At 40.5% G+C, this 22,087-nt stretch overlaps 1 protein-coding gene across 1 annotated transcript; it reads left to right on the top strand.

The window, feature by feature from the left end:
- The first annotated feature begins 778 nt into the window (after positions 1-778).
- LOC120941643 (E3 ubiquitin/ISG15 ligase TRIM25-like) lies at positions 779-21,491 on the top strand. Its single transcript, XM_040355172.1, has 2 exons — positions 779-875; positions 19,367-21,491. The coding sequence occupies exon 2, from the start codon at positions 19,369-19,371 to the stop codon at positions 20,938-20,940; it is 1,572 nt and encodes a 523-aa protein (XP_040211106.1). The 5' UTR covers positions 779-875; positions 19,367-19,368; the 3' UTR covers positions 20,941-21,491.
- The last annotated feature ends 596 nt before the right edge of the window (positions 21,492-22,087 follow it).

Raw genomic sequence — 22,087 nt, 5'->3', positions numbered from 1 at the left:
TTCTGAAATTTAATCTCAGTATTCTGACTTTGAAACTCAGAATTCTGACTTTGAAACTCAGAATTCTGACTTTGAAACTCAGAATTCTGACTTTGAATCTTAGAATTCTGACTTTAAATCTCAGAATTCTGAGATTTAATTTCAGAATTCTGACTTTTAGCCCTGGTTCACACTGGGCTGCGGGAGTGAAGCCGTGCGAGTTCAGCTGAACTCGCACAGCTTCACTCCCGCTGGCAGTCCCAATTTCGGCCGTGATTTAAGAGACAACTGTGCAGGTTTCTGCACAGATGTCTATGTAAATCGCGGCCCGAAATCGCAAAAAGTAGTTCAGGAACTACTTTTTGAAATCGGTGCGGCGTCGCACCGATTAGGACGGTGTCATTGCCGACAATTGCCGCCGATTTGAGATGCGATTTCACATGTGGGGGGGGGGGAGATTTACTAACACTGGAGGGTGAAAAATCTGGTGCAGCTGTGTCTAGTAACCAATCAGCTTCCAGGTTTTATTTTCAAAGCTTTGTTGAACAAGCTGAAGTAAGAAGCTGATTGGCTCCCATGCACAGCTGCACCAGATTCTGAGTGCTCCAGTTTTAGTAAACCTCCCCCCATAAGTAATGAAAAAGTTACGTCCCAATCAAACGTAACAATCGCTCTGCTCCATGTAAGGCGTTCGGCTGTCAGAGCTGAAGAGGTCAGGAGACGCCCCCCTGCTGGTCACATGACCCCACATGACATCATCACATCGCCCATGTGGCCGGTCACATGACCAGGACGTCTTCCTGGGTCCTCCCCCCTCTGGAATGCAGCATGTGCTGTGTTATATATATCTTGCAGAGTTGGTTGTCGGTTGCATAAGACATCTGTGCATGGTGGAGGTGAGTGCTCTGATTTTTAGATTGTAAGCTCCATGAACAAGGCCTTCCTGTTCCTTCTGTATTTTATTTCTTTATATTGTAAAGTGGTGTGCAAACTGTTGGCGCTGTATAAAAATAATCGCACTATTTGCTGGTTGGAGTCGCTGCGTTTTCTCGCCTTTGCTTGGGGTTTGTCATGTTAGGCGAACGTTTAGCGATCGATTTTTGCGCAGGCGAACAAAAGTTCTTTGAAGTTTATTGTGAGCGTTCGCCGTCCGTCTTCTGCTAGTACAGCTCACGTATGGCCGCTCTGGAATCGCAGAACAGCGAGCGTTTTGGATCAATAAGAAACTATTGTGTTGCGCTGATAATCAAGTAAAAAATTGCATACATATATATATATACCATATACATAAATAAGAACCCCATACACCTCAAATCAGGGAGGTATATGTGCAAAAGATAAACAAAAAACACTCAAAAACTATAATGTGAAAAAATTCAAATAGAACCAGCAAAAATAGTTCATGGAAAAAACACAGTTCAGTACATAGGCTAATAGGAGACAGGTGTGAGATCCACAGTCCTCTGGTTTGCAGCTGTCATTATAGCAAAAAAAAAAAAAAAAAAACACCTTTCCCTTCTGGACTCCCCGATTAACACAGGATATCAGCCGCTCATAAGGAGAAAAGAAAGATATATGGTGCAAATAACGTAATAAAATGGGAAATGAACCCTGCAATACAATGATTGCACTCACGGAACCTCGATGGTAAAAAGGCTCAACTGCAATCAGTCTTATTTATGTATATGGTATATATATATGTATGCAATTTTTTACTTGATTATCAGCGCAACACAATATTTTCTTATTTATTCACTTTGGTTTTGTGCACCTCACGTGTCTGCAGCTTATCTTTAGTATTTTATATGGTTTTAGTAATAGCGCTGTAGTACCTTTTTACATAAGCGTTTTGGATCCTATTCATCTTAAACTGTACCCCAAGCGCAGCGCGATCTTTCCAGCTTGACGAAACGCGAGTGTAAAATCGTTTAGGACCCGTTTGTACTGGGCGATTTCGCTACGATTCCAAAATCGTGCAGTGTAAAATCGTTTGGGTGCTATGCAGTATTTGCAGCGTGACAGAATTGCACACCAAAACGCACCTTTAAAAACAATCGCGTGAAGCTTGTCGCCCCCCTGAGCCCTCATTTGCATTGAACGCGGCTTTGAAATCGTGCGACTTCATCTGAAATCGCACAATTTCAAAGCCACATTTTAGTGCGTTGTGTGTGCTTTTTTTTTTTTTTTTTTTTTTTTTTGCGACTTGAAAGCTTCCTTTGCGGCTTAATGCACAGATGTCTATTGAAGTCGCACCCGAAAATGCCAAAAGTAGTGCAGGAACTCTTTTAGCAAATCGGTGCGGCGCCGCAAAGTCGGTGTTGCACATATTGGAACTGTGCCATTGCCAGCAATAGGCTGGGATTTGACCTGCCAAATCACTTCAATGTGAACCAAGGGCTTAGGCTGCATTCACTTTTTTTTTTTTTGTGTGGCAGGAACGCACGCGAGTTGCACATCAGAGGGCCCATTAGCTTCAATGGGCTGCCCTATGCGTGTTTGTCACCCAATGAAAGTTCCTGCTCCTTTTCGAAAGGCGCAGCAGAATCGCATAGCGTTTGGGGTGACAGTAGCCCCCAGTTCACACCGAACACAGCTTTTGAAATCGCACTACTTCAGCGTGATTTTTTTTTTTATTTTTTTTTTTAAATCTGACTGTGTCGTAAAGAGAGACCATGTTCATTAGGCCTTTAAGCTTCCATGTGTTTAATGCTTTATGGTGGGTGGTCTATGGTAGCATGGGGTTGCCAAGTAATGGTATGGATGTGCCTTGGCCGACTCCACCCCAAAGTTGGTGAATTTTGATCCCTGAACTAACCAGTCTAATCCTAGATGAAGTAAGCAAAATTAATGATACAATCTAATAAAAGGGAAACCTGCCTCTTCTTCGCTCTTTGGGAGATATCGTTTCGTTAACGCAATGCAAAGTCTTTTACAGCGCCACAGGAAGGCCGAAAGAGCTCTATTGATCTTTTGAATGTCCTTATGCTTGATTAGTATTGGCATAATTTGCATTGGGTACAACAGACATGAGAAGCTGACCATTTTAAAGAGGTGGCATCTCCCGAGGAGCGATAATGGAAGGTCCATCCATGCTTCCAGTTTGATTATTTTGGATATCAGAGGAGGAAAGTTTAGCTGATAGATGAGGGTTCTCTGCCTATGTTCACTCCTAAGTTTTTGATGTGGTATGGCGCTATGGGGAAGGGTGAAGAGGTCATTCAGAGGCCTTTGCCACTCTTGAGGAGTAGGGATGAGCCGAACATACCCAGGTTCGGTTCGCACCAGAACGTTCGAACAGACCGCGGGTTCGCGCAAACATTTCGAACCCCATTGAAGTCTATGGGACTCGAACGTTCGAATTCAAAAACGCTAATTTTAAAGACCAATATTCAATTTAATGTTGGAAAACGTCTTTCAGAACCCGGGTCTTGCCCCAGGGAACATGTATCAAAAAACTTTTAAAAACGGACGTTTTTTACGGAGCAGCGATTTTAATGATGCTTAACCACTTGACAACTGGGCACTTAAACCCACTTAATAACCAGACCAATTTTCAGCTTTCGGTGCTCTCACATTTTTGAATGACAATAACTCAGTCATACAACACTGTAACCAAATGAAATTTTTGTCCTTTTTTTCCCACAAATAGAGATTTCTTTTGGTGGTTCTTGATCACCTCTGCGGTTTTTATTTGTTTCGCTATAAATGAAAAAAGAACGAAAATTTTGTAAAAAAATGAATTTTTCTTCATTTCTATTATAAAATTTTGCAAAAAATGATTTTTTCTTCATAAAGTTGGCCTAAAATGTATACTGCTACATATCTTTGGTTAAAAAAAAAATGTTTTTGGATATTATTTAGTCTGGGTGAAAGTTATAAGGTCTACAAGCTATGGTACCAATTACTGAAAATTTATCAATTTGATCACATCTGATGTACTGACAGCCTCTCTCATTTCTTGAGACCCTAACATGCCAGAAAAGTACAAATACCCCCCAAATGACCCCTTTTTGGAAAGAAGACATTCCAAGGTATTTAGAAAGAGGCATTGTGAGTTTTTTGAAGTTGTCATTTTTTCCCACAATTCTTTGCAAAATCAAGTTTTTTTTTATTTTTATTATTTTCCCACAAAAGTTTCATATTAGCAGGTTATTTCTCACACACAGCATATGCATACCGCAAATTACACCCCAAAACACATTCTGCTATTCCTCCCGAGTATGGCGATACCACATGTGTGAGACTTTTACACAGCGTGGCCACATACAGAGGCCCAACATGCAGGGAGCGCCATCAGGCGTTCTAAAGCACCCAGACCAATTCTAACATTTCTCTCCTACATGGAAAAATCATCATTTATTTGCTAGAAAATTACATAGAACCCCAAAACATTATATATGCTTTTTTAGCAAAGACCCTAGAGAATACAATGGCAGTTGTTGCAACTTTTTATCGCGCATGGTATTTGCACAGCAATTTTTCGAACGCATTTTTTGGGGAAATAAAACAGTTTTGTGCTTTTTAAAAAAAAAAAAAACATTAAAGTTAGCCCAATGTTTTTGCATAATATGAAAGATGAAGTTACGCCGAGTAAATAGATACCCAACATGTCACCCTTCAAAATTGCACACGCCTGTGGAATGGCGCCAAACTTCGCTACTTAAAAATCCCCATAGGTGACGTTTTAAATGGTTTTTACTGGTTACATGTTTTTAGTTGGAGAAGAGGTCTAGGGCCAAAATGATTGATCGCGCTCTAACGTTCGCAGCGGTACCTCACATGTGTGATTTGAACACCGTTTTCTTATGTGGGCGGGACTTACGTGCATGTTCGCTTCTGTATACGAGCACGCGGGAACAGGGGCGGTTTAAATTTTTTTTTTTTTTATTGTTCATTTCACTTTATTTATTTTAGTTTGACACGTTTTTCCCCAAAAATAAATGTTTTGATTACTTTTATTCCTATTACAAGGAATGTAAACATCCCTTGTAATAGGAATATAGCATGACAGGTCCTCTTTACAGTGAGATATGGGGTCAATAAGACGCCTCCCATAAGAACGATCAAGAGGCGGAACAGCCGCCATGATCATTCTTATGGTGTAGAGAATCGCCGGCTGAAAAAAATTATATCTGAATGATGCCTGTAGTTGCAGGCATCATTTAGATATCCCTGCACAAAGTCAAGGACGTCATATGACGTGGGCGGGAAGTGGTTAAAACGCATTTTTTTCAGAGTATCGCGCGCGCGTGGGGGGAGGGGGGGGGTATTGCAGAGTATCGCGCGGGGGAGGGGGGGTATTGCAGAGTATCGTGCGCGCGGGGGGGGGGGTATTGCAGAGTATCGCGCGCGCGGGGGGGGGGGGGTATTGCAGAGTATCGCGCGCGCGTGGGGGGGGGGTATTGCAGAGTATCGCGCGCGTGGGGGGGGGGGGTATTGCAGAGTATCGCGCGCGTGGGGGGGGGGGTATTGCAGAGTATCGCGCGCGTGGGGGGGGGTATTGCAGAATACCGCGCAGGGAAGGCAGAGTATTGCACAGGGAAGGCAGAGTATTGCAGGGGTTAATGCAGGGATGGCTGAGCAGGGATGGATGGATCTGTGACTGCAATAGTCACAGATCCATCCCACACTGCTGCTGCCATCCGCGCTCTCCTCTCACACTGTACCGATCGGTACAGCGAGAGGAGGGAGGAACCGGCGTCATCAAATGACGCCGGTTTGTTTACCTGTGATCGCTCCATCATTGGACGGAGCGATCACGTGGTGAACGGCCGCTATCAGCGGCAATTCACCGTGATCTGTGATGCGCCGGGTCCTCTGGACCCGGCAGTCACGAAAATTCCCGTGTGCGCGCCATTTCTGGGAGGACGTTGCATAACGTCCACCCCCAGTTAAGCAACCACCTTGCCGCCGTTATATGACGGCGGCTGGTGGTTAAGTGGTTAAAGAGGGCTTGGCAACCCATCATTGGCAACCTTAAGCCAGCAATGGCGACTACTTGCGTCTCCAGAAATATGGAGTATTGGTTGAACCAGCTTAACCACTTAAGGACCGGACCAATATGCTGCCTAAAGACCCAAGGTGTTTTTACAGTTCGGGACTGCGTCGCTTTAACAGACAATTGCGCGGTCGTGCGACGTGGCACCCAAACAAAATTGGCGTCCTTTTTTCCCCACAAATAGAGCTTTCTTTTGGTGGTATTTAATCACCTCTGCGGTTTTTAGTTTTTGCGCTATAAACAAAAATAGAGCAATATTTTTTACTTTTTGCTATAATAAATATCCCCCAAAAACATATATAAAAAATTGTTTTTCCTCAGTTTAGGCCGATATGTATTCTTCTACCTATTTTTGGTAAAAAAAAATCGCAATAATCGTTTATCGGTTGGTTTGCGCAAAATTTATAGCGTTTACAAAATAGGGGATAGTTTTATTGCATTTTTATTTTTTTTACTACTAATGTCATTTTCACAGCAAAAAATGCATTTAAATTGCATTGTTTATTGTGAAAATTACAGTTGCAGTTTGGGAGTTAAACACAGGGGGCGCTGTAACATTTAGGGTTCACCTAGTGTGTGTTTGCAACTGTAGGGGGGTGTGGCTGTAGGACTGACATCATCGATCGAGTCTCCCTAATAAAAGGGATCACTCGATCGATACGCCGCCACAGTGAAGCACGGGGAAGCCGTGTTTACATACGGCTCTCCCCGTTCTTCAGCTCCGGGGACGATCGCGACGGAGCGGCTATAAACAAATAGCCGCGCCGTCGTCCCGGATCGCTCCCCGCTGGAACCCGACCGCCGCATGTCGCGGGGGGGTCCCGATCGGACCCCCGACCCGCGGAAAGGCAGGGACGCCAATGTGCCTGTACGTGCCATTCTGCCGACGTATATGTACATGCGGCGGTCGGGAAGGGGTTAAGGATCGTATAATGGCTGATTCTCCAAAGCAAGAAATCCTAGACTCCTTTTCAACCCTGTCAGCAGCTGTAGCCTATCAGAATGACGGCAAGATCTGCGGCCCTTACTAATTCAGTTAGGAGGGCGCTGTGGTTAAAAACCTGGCCGGGGGACACAGCATCTAAAAACAAGCTGTGTGGAGTACCCTTCCAAGGGGATTTATTGTTTGGCCCCGATTTAAGATGCAGTGCTCGACAGAACTGCAGACAAGAAGAAATCTTTCCCTGTTAAGAAGAAAAAGCAGACAGACAAATGTTTTTTTTTTTGTCCTCAAAGGGCTCAAGAACAAAACAAGCCTCAAGAGAGTAAGAAAGGTTGGTCAGGGCAGAAGGGAAAGGGCAAAGGTAATGTCGTTTTTCCATCCTCCTGCAGCAACCAGCAAAACGCAATGACAACCGGTTGCAGGTGGGGGGAAGACTTCAAAGTTTTCTCCCTTTTTGGGCAAGCATAACAGAAAATCAGTATATTCTCTCTATGCTGTTCCAAGGTTACAGAATAGAGTTCTCGGACCCTCCCCCAGAGAGGTACCTGTTGACAAATCTGCCAAGAGATATAGTCCAGTCCCTAGCAATGAAGAGCCTATTGAAGGATCTGATGAACCAGAGGGTTGTAACTCAAGTACCACAGGGGGAGCTTTATCAGGGGTTTTATTCACACGTGCTCATGATAAAAAAGCCATCCGGAAGTTTCAGACTCATTCTCAACCTGGAGTCGTTGAACAGATCGGTCCTATACAAAAAATTCTGTATGGACTCAATCTTCACGGTCAAAAATCTTTTGACAAAGGAGTGCTTTATGGCATCAATCAACCTGCAAGATGCCTATCTGCATATCCCCATAGCCCCTCAATCCCAAAGATTTCTAAGGTTGGCGGTAAACATGGGGGAAAAATGGTCGCACACCTCCAATTCAAAGCGATCCCCTTCGGCCTTTCCTCAGCTCCGAGAATTTTTACAAAGGTCATGGCAGACGCCCTCGCCCCTCTTCGCTTACAGGGGATAGCTGTGATTCCATACCTGGACGACCTGCTCTTTTTTTGCCCCCCCCCCCAGGGAGAAGTTGTTGGAGGAGCTCGCAGTCATCTAGAAGCATTGGGCTGGATCATAAATATGGAAAAATCTAATTTCAACCCAACCCAAGAAGCACAATTTCTGGGGTATCAGATAAGCTCAGTGGAGAAAAAAAAAATTCTCCCAGAAGACAAACTAAAGATCCTAAGGGGCGTAGCCTCCTTACAGACAAATCAAGAGCTATCAGTCAGACAAGTAATGTCAGCTCTGGGAACCCTTACCTCATCTATGCCAGCGGTGCAGTGGGCAAGGCTTTACTTCAGACCGCTTCAGAGTTTCCTCCTGAAAATTTGGGATCACAGGACAGATTCTCTGGAGGCAAAGGTAAAAATCCCCATCAAAGTAAAACTGTCGCTTTGGTGGTGAAGTCTGGAAAACCTTTCAGCAGGCCTGTTATGTTTCCAATAGAAAGAGTGGTAACGACAGACACCAGCCTATGGGGATGGGGGCACACCTGGGTCAGAACTATGCTCAGGGTGTTTGGTCCCGGTCAGAAGCAGAAAAGTTCTCCAATTGGAGAGAACTAAGGGCACTGGCCTTAGCTTTGGATGCCTTCTCCGCAGACCTTCAAGGTGCCCATGTTCAAGTCTTCTCGGACAATGCCACTACCATAGCCTACTTAAACAGGCAAGGAGGAACAAGAAGCAAGTCACTTCAGCTTCTCGCCTCAGACATCCTAAACTGGGCAGAAAATAGTTTCCTGTCCTTAGCGGTCCACCTCAAAGGCACTTTAAATATAGTGGCGGATTGTCTAAGCTGAAAACGGATTCAGGAAGCAGAATGGACCCTAAATCCGGAAGTTTTCACATTGATCACCCGAGCCTGGGGCCAACCACAAATAGACCTATTTGTGTCAGAAAAAAATACGCAACTTCCTGTCTTTTTCTCCATTCACAGAAACGACAGTTCCCAGGGAACAGATGCGTTAATACAGCCTTGGAAACTCCAGCTGGCTTACGCCTTCCCTCTGTTTCAACTAATTCTGTTTGTACTGAGGAAGATTCAGAAGGAGAAGGTGGAAGTAATCCTAATTACTCCATTCTGGCCAAAAAGGGCTTGGTTTACCACCATTCTTCGAATGGCAGTCAGGCCGCCTTGGCGGCGGCCACTCCGGCAGGACTTGCTTCTACAAGGTCCGATATGCCATCAGGAGGTAGCCTGTCTAAGCCTCACGGCGTGGTATCTGAGAGGCAGTTATTGATACGAAAAGGTCTGTCTCGACCACTTGTGTCTACCTTACTTTCCAGTAGAAAAGTGGTTACCAGGAAGAACTATGCTGAATACTGGAAGGTCTACAACTCCTGGTGTCACTCGTCTAATAGAGTGGTGAAAAATCTTGTGTCAATTCTGGAATTCCTTCAGAATGGAGCAGAAAAGGGCTTGTCAGTCAGTAAACTTAAAGTGCAGATAGCCGCATTGGGGGTTTTTCTGGAAAGGCCTATATCTTCAGATCCATTAGTGTCAAGATTTTTCAAGGCCCTTTCTAGGTCCAGACCAGCACCCGTGCGACACTTCCCCAGTTGGGATTTGTCGGTGGTTCTTCAATCATTATCTAAGGAACCCTTTGAACCGCTACAAGACATTTCTCTGAAGTACCTTACTCTCAAAACTGTGTTCCTAGTGGCAATTACGACAGCCAGAAGAATCGGTGAGCTGCACGCCCTGTCAATAAAGAAACCCTTCCTATTGGTCTATACAGACAGAGTTGTACTAAAGACTGATCCAGCCTTTCTACCAAAAGTGGCGTCCACTCTCAATCGGTCGCAGGAAATTGTCATGCCAACCTTCTGCCCTAATCCAATTTCACATGTTGGATGTGAGAAGAACCTTACTACATTACATTGAAGTGACCAAGGATTTTCGCGTTTCAGACTAATTATTTATAATTTTTTCAGGAAAAAAGGGCCTCCAAGCGTCTAAGGGGTCAATAGATAGATGACTGAAAACCGCTATTCTGGAAGCCTACTCCCAAGCAGGGCTATCTCCCCCATTGGGGATTAGAGCACACTCTATTAGACCTCAGGCCACTACATGGGCAGAAATAGCTGGTGCCACCCCAGATCAAATCTTCAAGGCGGCTACGTGGTCAAGTTACCTTACGTTCGTCCGTCATTACAGACTGGATCTTCTGTCGGCAAGCAATCAGGCTTTTGGCAGAAAGGTCTTGCAGGCTGTGGTCCCTCCCTAAGTGGGTAAGTCTCTGTTATCCTCTCAAGATGCTGTCCTGAAAGACGATAAGGGAAAAGTCAAATTAGACTTACCGGTAACTTGTCTTTCAGGACAGTAGCAACCCGCCCTTATTGTTTTGAATATTATGCTGTGACTAACCATACTGATTATGTGTTCCAGCTTGGGTCGGAGGTTTCTCTACTACTACTACTACTACTACTACTACGTGGAAGGAGCCTCCCTTTTAAGAAGTTTGGAGGTATGTTTCCTGTGAAGTGGGTGGAGCCACGCTCTCAAGGTGCTGTCCTGAAAGACTCATGGAAAACAAGTTACCGGTAAGTCTAACTTGACTTTTTTAGTTTGATATTGGTCTTTTTTGTTGGTGATTCGAAAGTAAAGTTGCGTGTCATCAGCATAAGAGTGGTAGCACAGGTCCTGTTTGCTGATAATTTTGAGGAGTGGGCAGAGGTAGATGTTGAGTCCTTGAGGGACTCCGCATGTAATGGTCCGTGTTTCTGACATGAAGCCTCCTAGTTTCACCGTCTGCGATTCCTTTTCTAGGAAGGATGCGTACCAGGGTAAGGCTGAGTCCGAGACTCTGGCTACTTCTTTGAGTCGAGTGAGCAGGGTGTTGTGGTCTACCATGTCAAAAGCTGCACTGGGGTCCAGCAGCACTAGGAGACGGAATTCTCCATCTGCTGCTTCAAGGGCGTCATCCCATATCTTGAAGAGTGCCGTTTCTGTCCCGTGACCTGGGTGGAAACCTGATTGTAGCGGGTCTAGGAGTTCGTGGGCGTCCAAATGGGGTTGTAGCTGTTGTACTACTGCTTTATCCATGATCTTGGAGATGGTATTAAGGCTTGTTACCGGTCTGCGATGGTTTGGGTCTTTATGGTCGAGGTTGGGTTTCTTTAGGAGGGGTTTAATTATGCCTTGCTTGAGGGAACTCGGAACAATACCTTATTTGAATCATTGGCTTATGTGTGTGTTATGGTGGGTGCCAAGATGTCGGTACTTTCTTTCAGGAGTTTTGTAGAAATGGTGTCATTTGGTGATGTGTTGTCTCGGAGGCTTCTGATGATGTTTTTGGTGGTAATTGGGACCAGCGAAAAATTTGTCGATTGCTGACTATTTGTTTTGATTTCTTCTTCTTGCTTTGTCTGAATGGGGTTGGTTGTGTTTTTTCTGTTGAATTATAAGACAAATATTTTTGGTTTTGTCAATAAAAAAAAAAATAAAAAATAAAAAAATAAAAAAATAAAAAAAAAATCGGATAGTTCATTACAGAATTCTTGAGTTTCGCTTGCTGGAGGCTCTGAGGTGGGGCTCATAGTCTGAGCGACTAGTTTGAATAGTTCCCACGGACGGTTTAGGGTTTTGAGATGGTGTTTAAGAAGTGTTCTTTTTTTTTTTTTTTGGGGTGTTTTTGCTTTGAAGATCGCTTTTGTGGTATTTCTTGGGAAGTTTGTCATAGGTAGAAGTCTTGCCTTTCTGCAGTTAAGGCTGGAAATGAAGCTGGCCTTGAGTACTGTCAAAGGTCGGATCTCAGCCTTATCGGTACTCTTTCAAAGACCGCTTGTTTCGCATTCCCTGATCCGGGCCTTTATACAGGGGGTGATGCATATTCATCCGCCCGTTGGGTCACCCTTGTGCCCGTGGGACTTGAATGTAATTTTGTCTGCTACAAAACAGCCTTTTGAGCCTTTGCGCCGTATTCCCTTTGTCCTTTTGACAAGAAAACGTTTTTTCTGGTCGCTATATCTTTTGCAAGAAGAGTGTTAGATTTTAAATGTATTGATATTATGTTATAAAGGTCTCTGAAAAATTTGTTTAAACATGGTAGCATTTGAAGGTTTGTTAAAGACAAACGAAGGTCAGTGTATGACGACAGAACAACTGGCCATATCTATTCTTAAAGTCCTATGTCAAGGATAGGGGAGGAGATGTTACTTAAATATACATAGCGAGCGTTAGAGCTCATCGTAACCTTGTTTGGAAAGCTAGATTTGTGCTTAGTTAGCTGTTAAATTAGTATATAAGAACCTGTGTTGAGCATAGTGGAGAGGGATCTCCAGGGTCACCCCTGGACGGAAGGGACCTCAGGGTCACCCCCGACCCGACGGGGGAAGGGACTCTGCTGATGAGATGGAAGTTGGAACCAACCTGCTAGGAGGGACTCTAGCCAGCAGAATAGATGTAACATTTAATTCCTGTTTCTGTGATGCCTACCTGCCATGATGTTTGACTAAGCTGTAACAACGTAAGCATTAATCCGTTTGCTGTCATATCGTTGGAAGAATAAAACATTGTAATAATGAAGTAATCCAATGTCTGAATATTTTGGAAGCAACGCCTGGATAGGAAGAGGTTTTTGACACATTGCATGATACGTGTTAGAGGCATATGTCCACTATGTCCTCTGTTCTATCTCTGTCACCTCTTCCCCCCTGCCCCCCGGCATCTAACAATGGCGAGCCAGCCAGGACTGGTCATTTTTTTTCCTAAAGCCTTGACTAAGGGGAAATGAAGTCAAAAATGTTCTTTCAAGTCTTGAAGAAAAATACGACCAAAGAACCTAGCAAAAAAGGCGTTTGTTTTCCAACAGAAGATGAGAAGGCTCTAAAACACAGGGTGAGTTTTTATTTGTTTTCTCACCTGTCAGAATGCTTGTAGCTTAAGAGCAGAAGAAAAAAAAAACGTACAAGGCTTACACAGGGCTACTGAGCCAAAGCTATTTTGGACAGAAGGTTTCAAGATATCATGCAAAATCCATTGAGGACTTTTCTGGTTATGGAGAAAAATCGTAGACGTTTACGTACGTGAAGAAAGCTGCCAAATAGAAGCTTCACGTTATTTTTTTAAGGCCACCATTGTAGTCACACAGGCAGATGTACACTTTGAGTGAGCTATTATGGATTTTGATGTTTGAACTGTCCAAGAATACACTATACATTATACATTCCTTTCGCATACACAAAAAGGAGAAAGACATTATTTTTTTACGCACGCATCTTTACATTTGTTTACTTGAGGCTACTTTACAGCTTAAATAAACATTTACACTAACACATGAGCCAGAAGGAACGGAAAAAGAACAAAAATAAGAAGGCGAGCCACGATCAAGAGAAAATTAATTCTTCAAAGAAAATAAGGACATTACTCTTCCAAGATAAAGCAACGGACGAAGATACAGCAACATGAAAATGCAACAAGAAAAATCACCAAAGACAATAACGAATGAAAGAAACTAAGACAAAGTTAAAGGACATTGCATCTCTTGTTTTTTTTAAGTGTACACAGGAAAATCATTCTAAACAAGGGGTAAATATGTTTTTTATATAAGTGGTTTAACATGGGATTGTTAAAAATCTCAAGGTTCAGAAGTATATCTCAGTAATATTCGGGAATTGATATATATATATATATATATATATATATATATACAATGCAGGCATGTAAACAATAGTGGGGTAATTAATTAATTAATACCAGAGTGTAAGAAGTTCTTTAATAAGGAAATTAAGTTTAATGCTGCATATATATGTTCGGGAATATTTTAGCCTAAAACAACAGAAATGTGTTATTGCATGTCATTCAAAGCACATACAGGGGCAGAAGTTTAAAGGAAAAACTATTGATTAAGATTATGTAAGAACTGTATAAAATTCAGTTAATGGTAAACAACAAGGTATGTTAGTATTTAACAAAAATCCTACAGATTTGGCTGTAGAAAATAATAAGTTAAGGATTGAGTAATTTTACAAAAGTTTCCAAACTTGGGTTTGGTTATTTAATTAAAAGTAGTAAATTGTTCTAAAATACTAAAGTTTACCCAGGAAAAATATTAAAATATGAAAGTTTTGTTCAATCCAAAATTAGCAAATATTGATGAGAAAACTATTGTTAAAAGTTTTTTGAGAAATTGAGTATTTCTGATAAAGAGTTGGTTGGAGTAATTTTCTCGAGGAAACGCAGGTCGGTTCATGCGCAGGGGTCAATCTGGGTTTCATGAGATTGTTCCACTAATTTTTTGTCATTAATATAATCAAAAGTCATATTATAACATTATGTACATGATTTTTAGCAGATGTACAAACCAAATATGCTTTAAAATTTTTAAAAAAGGTTAAAAATTGTACAAACGATAAAATGAGATTGGTTGAAAATTGTATAGTGAATGATAGCTAAGACTGACAGTGACAGATCTTTCTCTGAGAGTGTGTCATTAACAGAGAAATGGAGGTAGAGTTACGAGGCAGATGGTCAGTCATGACAAGAGTTTTTCAACTCTATGGATATAAACACATTTTAAGTGTTTAAACTTTTTTCAGAAATCTGAAATAAAGGTTCATGGATGGAAAAAAATATTTAATAAGGTATTACTAACCTAAGTAATTGTTTTGAAAAATACGTGGGTTTTTGCACCATTTGTTTTAAAGAACTAAGGTGTTATTTTTAAACATGAGGGTGTCTACACAAGGCTTTGATTAAGCTTTTGTCTATAGTGACAACTGGATGTTAAAAAGTAAGGTCAATTGAAACTAAAATTATGCAGTGAGATAAGCCACAATTATACAAATTAATCATGCAAAAGTTACTTTTTAAATTTTTCAGTGGATATTTATTGAGAGGGTTTTTGTGCTTTTATTAAATGGATCCAGGAGGCACAGATGAAACTTTCTGAATGTCTGTCTACACTGAAAAAGTGATCTTAAGACTTGTTTGTTTAGCAGTCAGAGTGACAGGGCATGTGGTTCAAATTAACCATACTGTATAAAGTCCAACCTAAATGTTCTTTTGCAAAATTAAAGCAGTTATAAGTAAAGTATAGTAAAGAAAAATACAATAATCTGATAAAAATATTACTTTTACAAAATATAATTAGTCACAGAATAAAAAGGGGGACGATGAAAATTTTGTCTCAGTACAGACTGATAATGAAGATAAAATTCATTGTAAAAATAATTGATTCCAACAATAATGGATAGAGTTATTTTTAAATGAAAATATTTATTTTTGCATATCCAGGTACCTGACAGATTGACTGACAAATTGATTAATTGATTTTTTGTTTAAGCTAATGAAATTTTTTTTTGAACTACTCATTATTAGAGCATTTTTGTCATCAAACTTCTGAATATTATTTTATTATGTTTATAGAGCAATTCAAAAGGCAAAGAGTGATCTGATACTATAAAGTATTGAGAGATTTGCAATCTATGTAGATTGAGTATATTAGATTGTTTCACCTGCTGAAGGAGTATACAAGTATGTTTTTTTCCTTTTTAGTTAATTTTTGATAAAATTAATTGAGGTAATTCTAGGAAAAATAATATATTTTTAATGAAAGCTAAGTTATGAACTTTGTCACATTCCATTGGGGTTGTTTTCAAACCATGGAATCAGATAATGATTTTTTTCATTTTTATAGGACAGGTGATGAAGGACATGTATGCAATTTTAGTATTTGATAAAGTTATTGTTTCTTATCATCTTTAGTACCCAGATATTATAGAACGCTACAATAGTATTTTAAAGTCTAAATAGGGTAAGATGATTCAAGAAAAGGTAAATACTAGGTGACTTATTTACCTGTTATATTTTTGGTTTAAAACCTTTTCTAAAGTAAGGGTTGGTTACATTTTTTTGAGTTAATGACAGGATGAAGAATGTCTGTTCTTCTATGTTTTTTTTAAATTAGCATATGTAGTTATTTTCAATCTGTTGAATAGGACAAGTACAAGTATAGGAATTTCAGAAGTTTGTTCACAAAATATGGCTAGGCCTTTGCTAAATTTGAATAGAAATTATGTTTTGAATAAGATTTCTACCTTTTATGAGTATGTTTCATAATTTATTCCAATTTATTAGGAATCATAGTTCTAAAGGTACCAGGGATGTCAATACGAATGCCAACTGAAATATCAGATTTCAATTGGGAAGGTTATTTTATTTTTTGTTTTCTTTCATGACCATGAAACAAGCGCAACTAAAATTCTATTTTGGTTATTACTTCTATTTTTTTTTTTCAAAATTATTTTTTTGATTATGTTATCAAGGATCATCATTTTTGGATGAACTTCAATGATTTATTCATATGGACTTACATCAAAAGTGACATATTGATCGATTTATCATTATGTAAGGGGGAGTTGGAATGTAATTCTAATATAGAAATTTTTTGAATTTTTTGAAATATGGAAAAATAGTTGTTATATTTTGGTTTCTAAATCTTTTATAAGAATACATATTGATACACATAAAATTATTATTTCACATAGAATTAATTTTTATTAATTTTTATAGAACACATAACTTGGGAAAGTTGGATGGATAGTTTGTTATTACAAGAATGTATAACAAAATATACATTTGAAGTATTAATATAGTTAAAAAAACATACAGGCTTATGTGGAAGAAAATATTTTTTTTTAAAGTATCTAAACAGAATTATTGTTAAATTTAAATAATATGGAACATTGAAAAAATAATTAAAAGAAAGAGTTGCTTGCTGGTCATGGATAGATAAATAAATTATATGGATAGGTAAATAAATTAGATAAATAAATAAAATAAAATAAATAGATAAAAAAGATAAAAATATAAATAGAAAGACAGATAGAATATATAAAAATATGACAATCAAATAATGGGAAAGTTATGTTTTTATGTATCCACAAACAAATAGATTATGTATTATGTTTATAATTGTTCAGTGTCTAGGATAATGTATAAAAAACTTATACTGAAGAAATTTGGTTATTGAAATTTCAAAAGAAATGAAAACATTGTATTTATTAATTAATATTATAGAGAAATATAATTTGATACATCAAAAATATATTTATTTCTTCTTTATGATAAAATATAAAATAATTATATGATATGGTTGAAGTTATACGAAGTAAAATTTATGAAGGTAAAGGAAGAAAAATTGTAATATTACATAATTTAGATGAAGAATAAATTAAAATTAATTAATAATATAATAATTTATAATTTCTTAAAGGAATGAAATGGTTAAATATTTCACAGGAATATCTCCGAATTTTGGAAAAAGTTTATGTACAATATCTGAAATGTTAAATTGTATTGTTTGTATTGGAAACAAGTGAATCAGAAACCTTTATTTAAGATGAATGCACTTATTTTGTTTGTTAATTACAGTGCATTAAGGGGGAATTGTTAGATTTTAAATGTATTGATATTATGTTATAAAGGTCTCTGAAAAATTAGTTTAAACATGGTAGCATTTGAAGGTTTGTTAAAGACAAACGAAGGTCAGTGTATGACGACAGAACAACTGGCCATATCTATTCTTAAAGTCCTATGTCAAGGATAGGGGAGGAGATGTTACTTAAATATACATAGCGAGCGTTAGAGCTCATCGTAACCTTGTTTGGAAAGCTAGATTTGTGCTTAGTTAGCTGTTAAATTAGTATATAAGAACCTGTGTTGAGCATAGTGGAGAGGGATCTCCAGGGTCACCCCTGGACGGAAGGGACCTCAGGGTCACCCCCGACCCGACGGGGGAAGGGACTCTGCTGATGAGATGGAAGTTGGAACCAACCTGCTAGGAGGGACTCTAGCCAGCAGAATAGATGTAACATTTAATTCCTGTTTCTGTGATGCCTACCTGCCATGATGTTTGACTAAGCTGTAACAACGTAAGCATTAATCTGTTTGCTGTCATATCGTTGGAAGAATAAAACATCGTAATAATGAAGTAATCCAATGTCTGAATATTTTGGAAGCAACGCCTGGATAGGAAGAGGTTTTTGACACATTGCATGATACGTGTTAGAGGCATATGTCCACTATGTCCTCTGTTCTATCTCTGTCACCTCTTCCCCCCTGCCCCCCGGCATCTAACAAAGAGTCTCAAGAGTTGGCAGCTTTTTTCTTCTAAAAAGTCATATTTAATTATTCACAAGGATAAGGTGGTGTGGCGTCCTCATCCAAACTTTTTACCTAGGGTAGTGTTGAGGTTTCATCTGTTCCAAGATGTTATGCTGCCTTCCCTTTTTATCCGGAACCTCGTTGTGTGGACGAAAGGTCTTTAAATTCTCTGAATGTAGTGTAGTGAGGCCTATCTGAAGGCAACCGCTTAGATCCAGAAAACCAATGTTTTGTTTGTCCTGCCAGAATGCCCTAGAAAGGGACGGGCAGTGTCAAAATCTACTATTTCTAAGTGGACTCGGCAAGTTGTTCAAGATTTGCAAAGGAAAGTTCTTATTCAAGTTAAGACGCACTCTACCAGAGCAGTTGGTGCTTCATGTGCAGTGCATCATCAAGCCTCCATGACTCAGATTTGCAAGGCCGCTACTTGCTCTTCAGTCCATATGTTCACCAGATTTTATCAGGTGGATGTTAATGGGCGTGAGGATAGCGTCTTTGGACGCAATGTGCTGCGGGCGGCAGTATAGGTCCTCACGTCTGATGGCGCCCTGATTTATTTTGTCTCCCTCCCCTCAGACGGCATTGCTTTTGGACATCCCATATAGAAATTACTAAGAGCCTCTGTGTCCTGTGATGTATTTCAAGAAAAGGATTTTACAGGCAAGCTGTTATAAAAATCCTGTGTTTTTATATTTCTAGATTTAAAAGCAGCCCGGAGTTGGGTAAAAGTAAAGTTGTTTTATTGACTCTGGAAAAATTATTTATTTTACACAAAACATGTAAAACATATCATGTAACCAGTTAATAGAACTGCATTTACTTTCTCAGTGTTCTGTTGTTTTGTGATGTTCTCCTTTTCAAAAAATGCAAACAAGTCTAAAGCCTCATACACACGATCGGATTTTCATCGGACAAAGCGTAGGACTTTTGTCCGCAGTGCGTTGGCCATGAACTTGTCTTGCATACAAATGGCAAAGAATTTTCGACCAACAAACACGAAAATATGGTGTTTTTTTCCCCAGCTCTTTAGCGAGACCCTTTGGGCAACTTCTGCCAATGTTGTTTTATGGTTAGCCTTGTCTCTGATCGTGTGTACGAGGCTTTACAGTCACTACAGCGTGTGACCAGAACACTCCTGTGTATGAACATACCACTTCAACTTTATAGACATGCACTTTATTCACATACTTGCAGATATAAGTTGCAAAACCCTGTGCAGAAAAAATGTGAGTGGTGTCCTCTGGTTTCTGAGTGTCAAACTTTCAGTTTCCTTTATCTCTTCTGTTGTCAGAAATGGCGTCTGCTGATCTGAGACGAGAGCTAGACTGTTCCATCTGTCTGGAAATGTATAAAGATCCTGTAATGCTGAGCTGTGGACACAACTTCTGCCAGGTCTGTATTGATCGTATGTGGGATGCACAGGAGGTGTCTGGAGGTTATTCCTGTCCTCAGTGCAGGAAAAGGTCTAGGAGTCGTCCTACACTGCAGAGGAACATAACACTGCGTAATATAGTGGAGACTTTACGATCTACTCATCCAGATCAAAAGAAGACTGGAATCTTCTGTACACAATGTATTCACTATCCTGTACCTGCTGTTAAATCCTGTCTGCATTGTGAAGCTTCTATGTGTGATAATCACCTGAGAGTCCACAGCAAGTCACCAGAACATGTTCTAACCGATCCCACCACTTCCATGGAGAACAGAAAATGCTCCATCCATAGGAAACTTCTTGAATATTACTGCACTGAGGACTCTGACTGTATCTGTGTGACCTGCAGGCTAGATGGAGAACACCAGGGACACAAGGTGGAGACTCTGGATGAGGCCTCTGAGAATAAAAAACAGAAACTGAGAAATGGTCTGCAGAAACTGATTGCTAATAGAAAGCAAAGAGTCCAGAGTCTGCAGGAACATAAGGCAAAGGTACAAGAAAAATCAGCCAGTCTAACCGAGAGAGTTACTGCCCTGTTCATAGAGCTCAGGAGACATCTGGAGGACCTGGAGAAGAGAGTCCGCAGGAACATCTCCAGGCAGGAAGAGCGGATCTCGCATGCATTGTCTGATTTGATTGATCAGCTGGAAATAAAGGAGGATCTGTCCAGGAAGATGGAGGACATTGAGAAGCTGTGTAACATGACTGACCCACTGACTGTCCTACAGGAATCAGACACAGGGGACTTGTGTGATACTAAGGAGGGAGATAATGAGGACAGAGAGAGACATGATAGACTCCTCCATGATGGAGGGGATCTGGATGTGTCTGGAATCTCACACACATTACACACATGGTTATCTGATATGATAAAAGAGGTAAATGTATTCTTCAATATACGGGAAGCTTCAGACATATTACTGGATGTGAACACGGCTCATAATAATCTACAGATATCAGATGACATGAAAACTGTATCCAGGTCAAACATAGAGCAGAATCGTCCAGAAACACGGGAGAGATTTCAGTGGTGTATCCAGGTGTTAAGCAGTCAGAGATTTTCCTCGGGGCGACATTACTGGGAAGTTGATGTCAGCGAGTCAGAACATTACAGAGTCGGGATGTGTTATCCCAGTATAGAGAGGAGGGGAGACCAGTCACTGATTGGAGATAATAAGAAGTCCTGGGGTTTGCACAGGTATAGCGATGAGTGTTCTCTAATACATGACAATAAATGGATCAGCTTATCTCCCGATTTCTCCAGTAACAGAGTCAGGATCTATGTGGATTATGAGGCCGGGCAGCTGTCCTTTTATGATCTGTGTGACCCGATCAGACACCTCCACACCTTCACCACCACCTTCACTGAGCCCCTCCATGCCGGGTTATGTGTAAGAAAAGGTCGTATAAAGATCTCTGGGAGGTCATGAGATTTTTACTTTGATCATATTACCAAAAATCTGAACTGAATCTCATGAAATCTGGAGAGAAATGTGACCAGTTTGTACAGATAACCTATTTCTTCAATTTGGTGGATCTGGAAGATCTCGGCACAGGAGTCTCCTCCATCACGTCCACAACCGATAAGACGGGGGAGGGGATTGGAGGTTTAGTTATACAATCCTGTGTGTACAATCTCCTTCAGATCTACCATCAGCTGTGTAGTATTTGTACCTGCCTGATTTGAACTAAATCTAATTTTAACTTGACATTACATATTTTTGGTAAAGCTAAAGGAGATTTGGTAGTGTGTGGTCAGCTTTAGATTTACCAAAAATAAAGGACACACATTATCTGTTCATATTGTATTCAGGAAAGTACTGGCACTACATAGTTGATGGTAGATCTAAAACAGATTGTACAATCAGATTGTATGGTCAACATTAAGGGTTATGTTGGGTTGGGGGTTAAGGTTAAATTTAAAGAGTCATATTTGAGGAACATTAAGGGCCCTTTCACACGGAGCGGATCAGTAATGATCCGCTCCGTGTTTCCGCAAAGCTCAGCAGGGATCCTCCGTAAAATCCCCGCTGAGCTGGCAGCTGAAAGGGCGATCCCCGCACACTGTGCAGGGACCGCCCTGTGTTTCCTCCGCTCTCCCCTATGGGGGATCGGACGAACACGGACCATATGTCCATGTTCATCCGATCCGGCAGACGAAAAATAGTATTTCTTCCGTCTGCAAATGCGGATCTTTGCAGAGGTGGACAAATTACGGGTGTCAGCGGATGTTCATCCGCTGACACCCTTAATCACATAGGGACCCATGTATGTCCCGTTTTCATCCGCAAATGGACGGATGAAAATGCGGACATACGGTCCGTACGTGTGAAAGGGCCCCAAATGTTATCACACTAGGGTAGCCTTGCGTTCTCTTCCCTTGATATATTATATTTGAGGAACAAGGTGTTAAATATTAATTTTAAGTGTTTAAAGTATAACTAAAATTTTGGAACATGTGGGAAGGAATTAAAGCCCCTGTCAGATTTTTATTGTCTGTCCCCCGTTGGGGAGACTCACCCTCTCCATTTGTCCTGTTTATTGATATTAAAGAGTGAGAGAAAAAATGTAAAATTT

This window comes from Rana temporaria, chromosome 5, assembly GCF_905171775.1.
Source record: "Rana temporaria chromosome 5, aRanTem1.1, whole genome shotgun sequence".
NCBI lineage: Eukaryota > Metazoa > Chordata > Amphibia > Anura > Ranidae > Rana > Rana temporaria.
Note: the sequence above shows the minus strand (reverse complement) of the source record. Positions and strands in the feature narration are given on the sequence as shown.

What these genes read in the sequence shown, in the direction of transcription:
- LOC120941643 (XM_040355172.1), top strand. Translation starts at nt 19,369, where the DNA reads ATGGCGTCTGCTGATCTGAGACGAGAGCTAGACTGTTCCATCTGTCTG.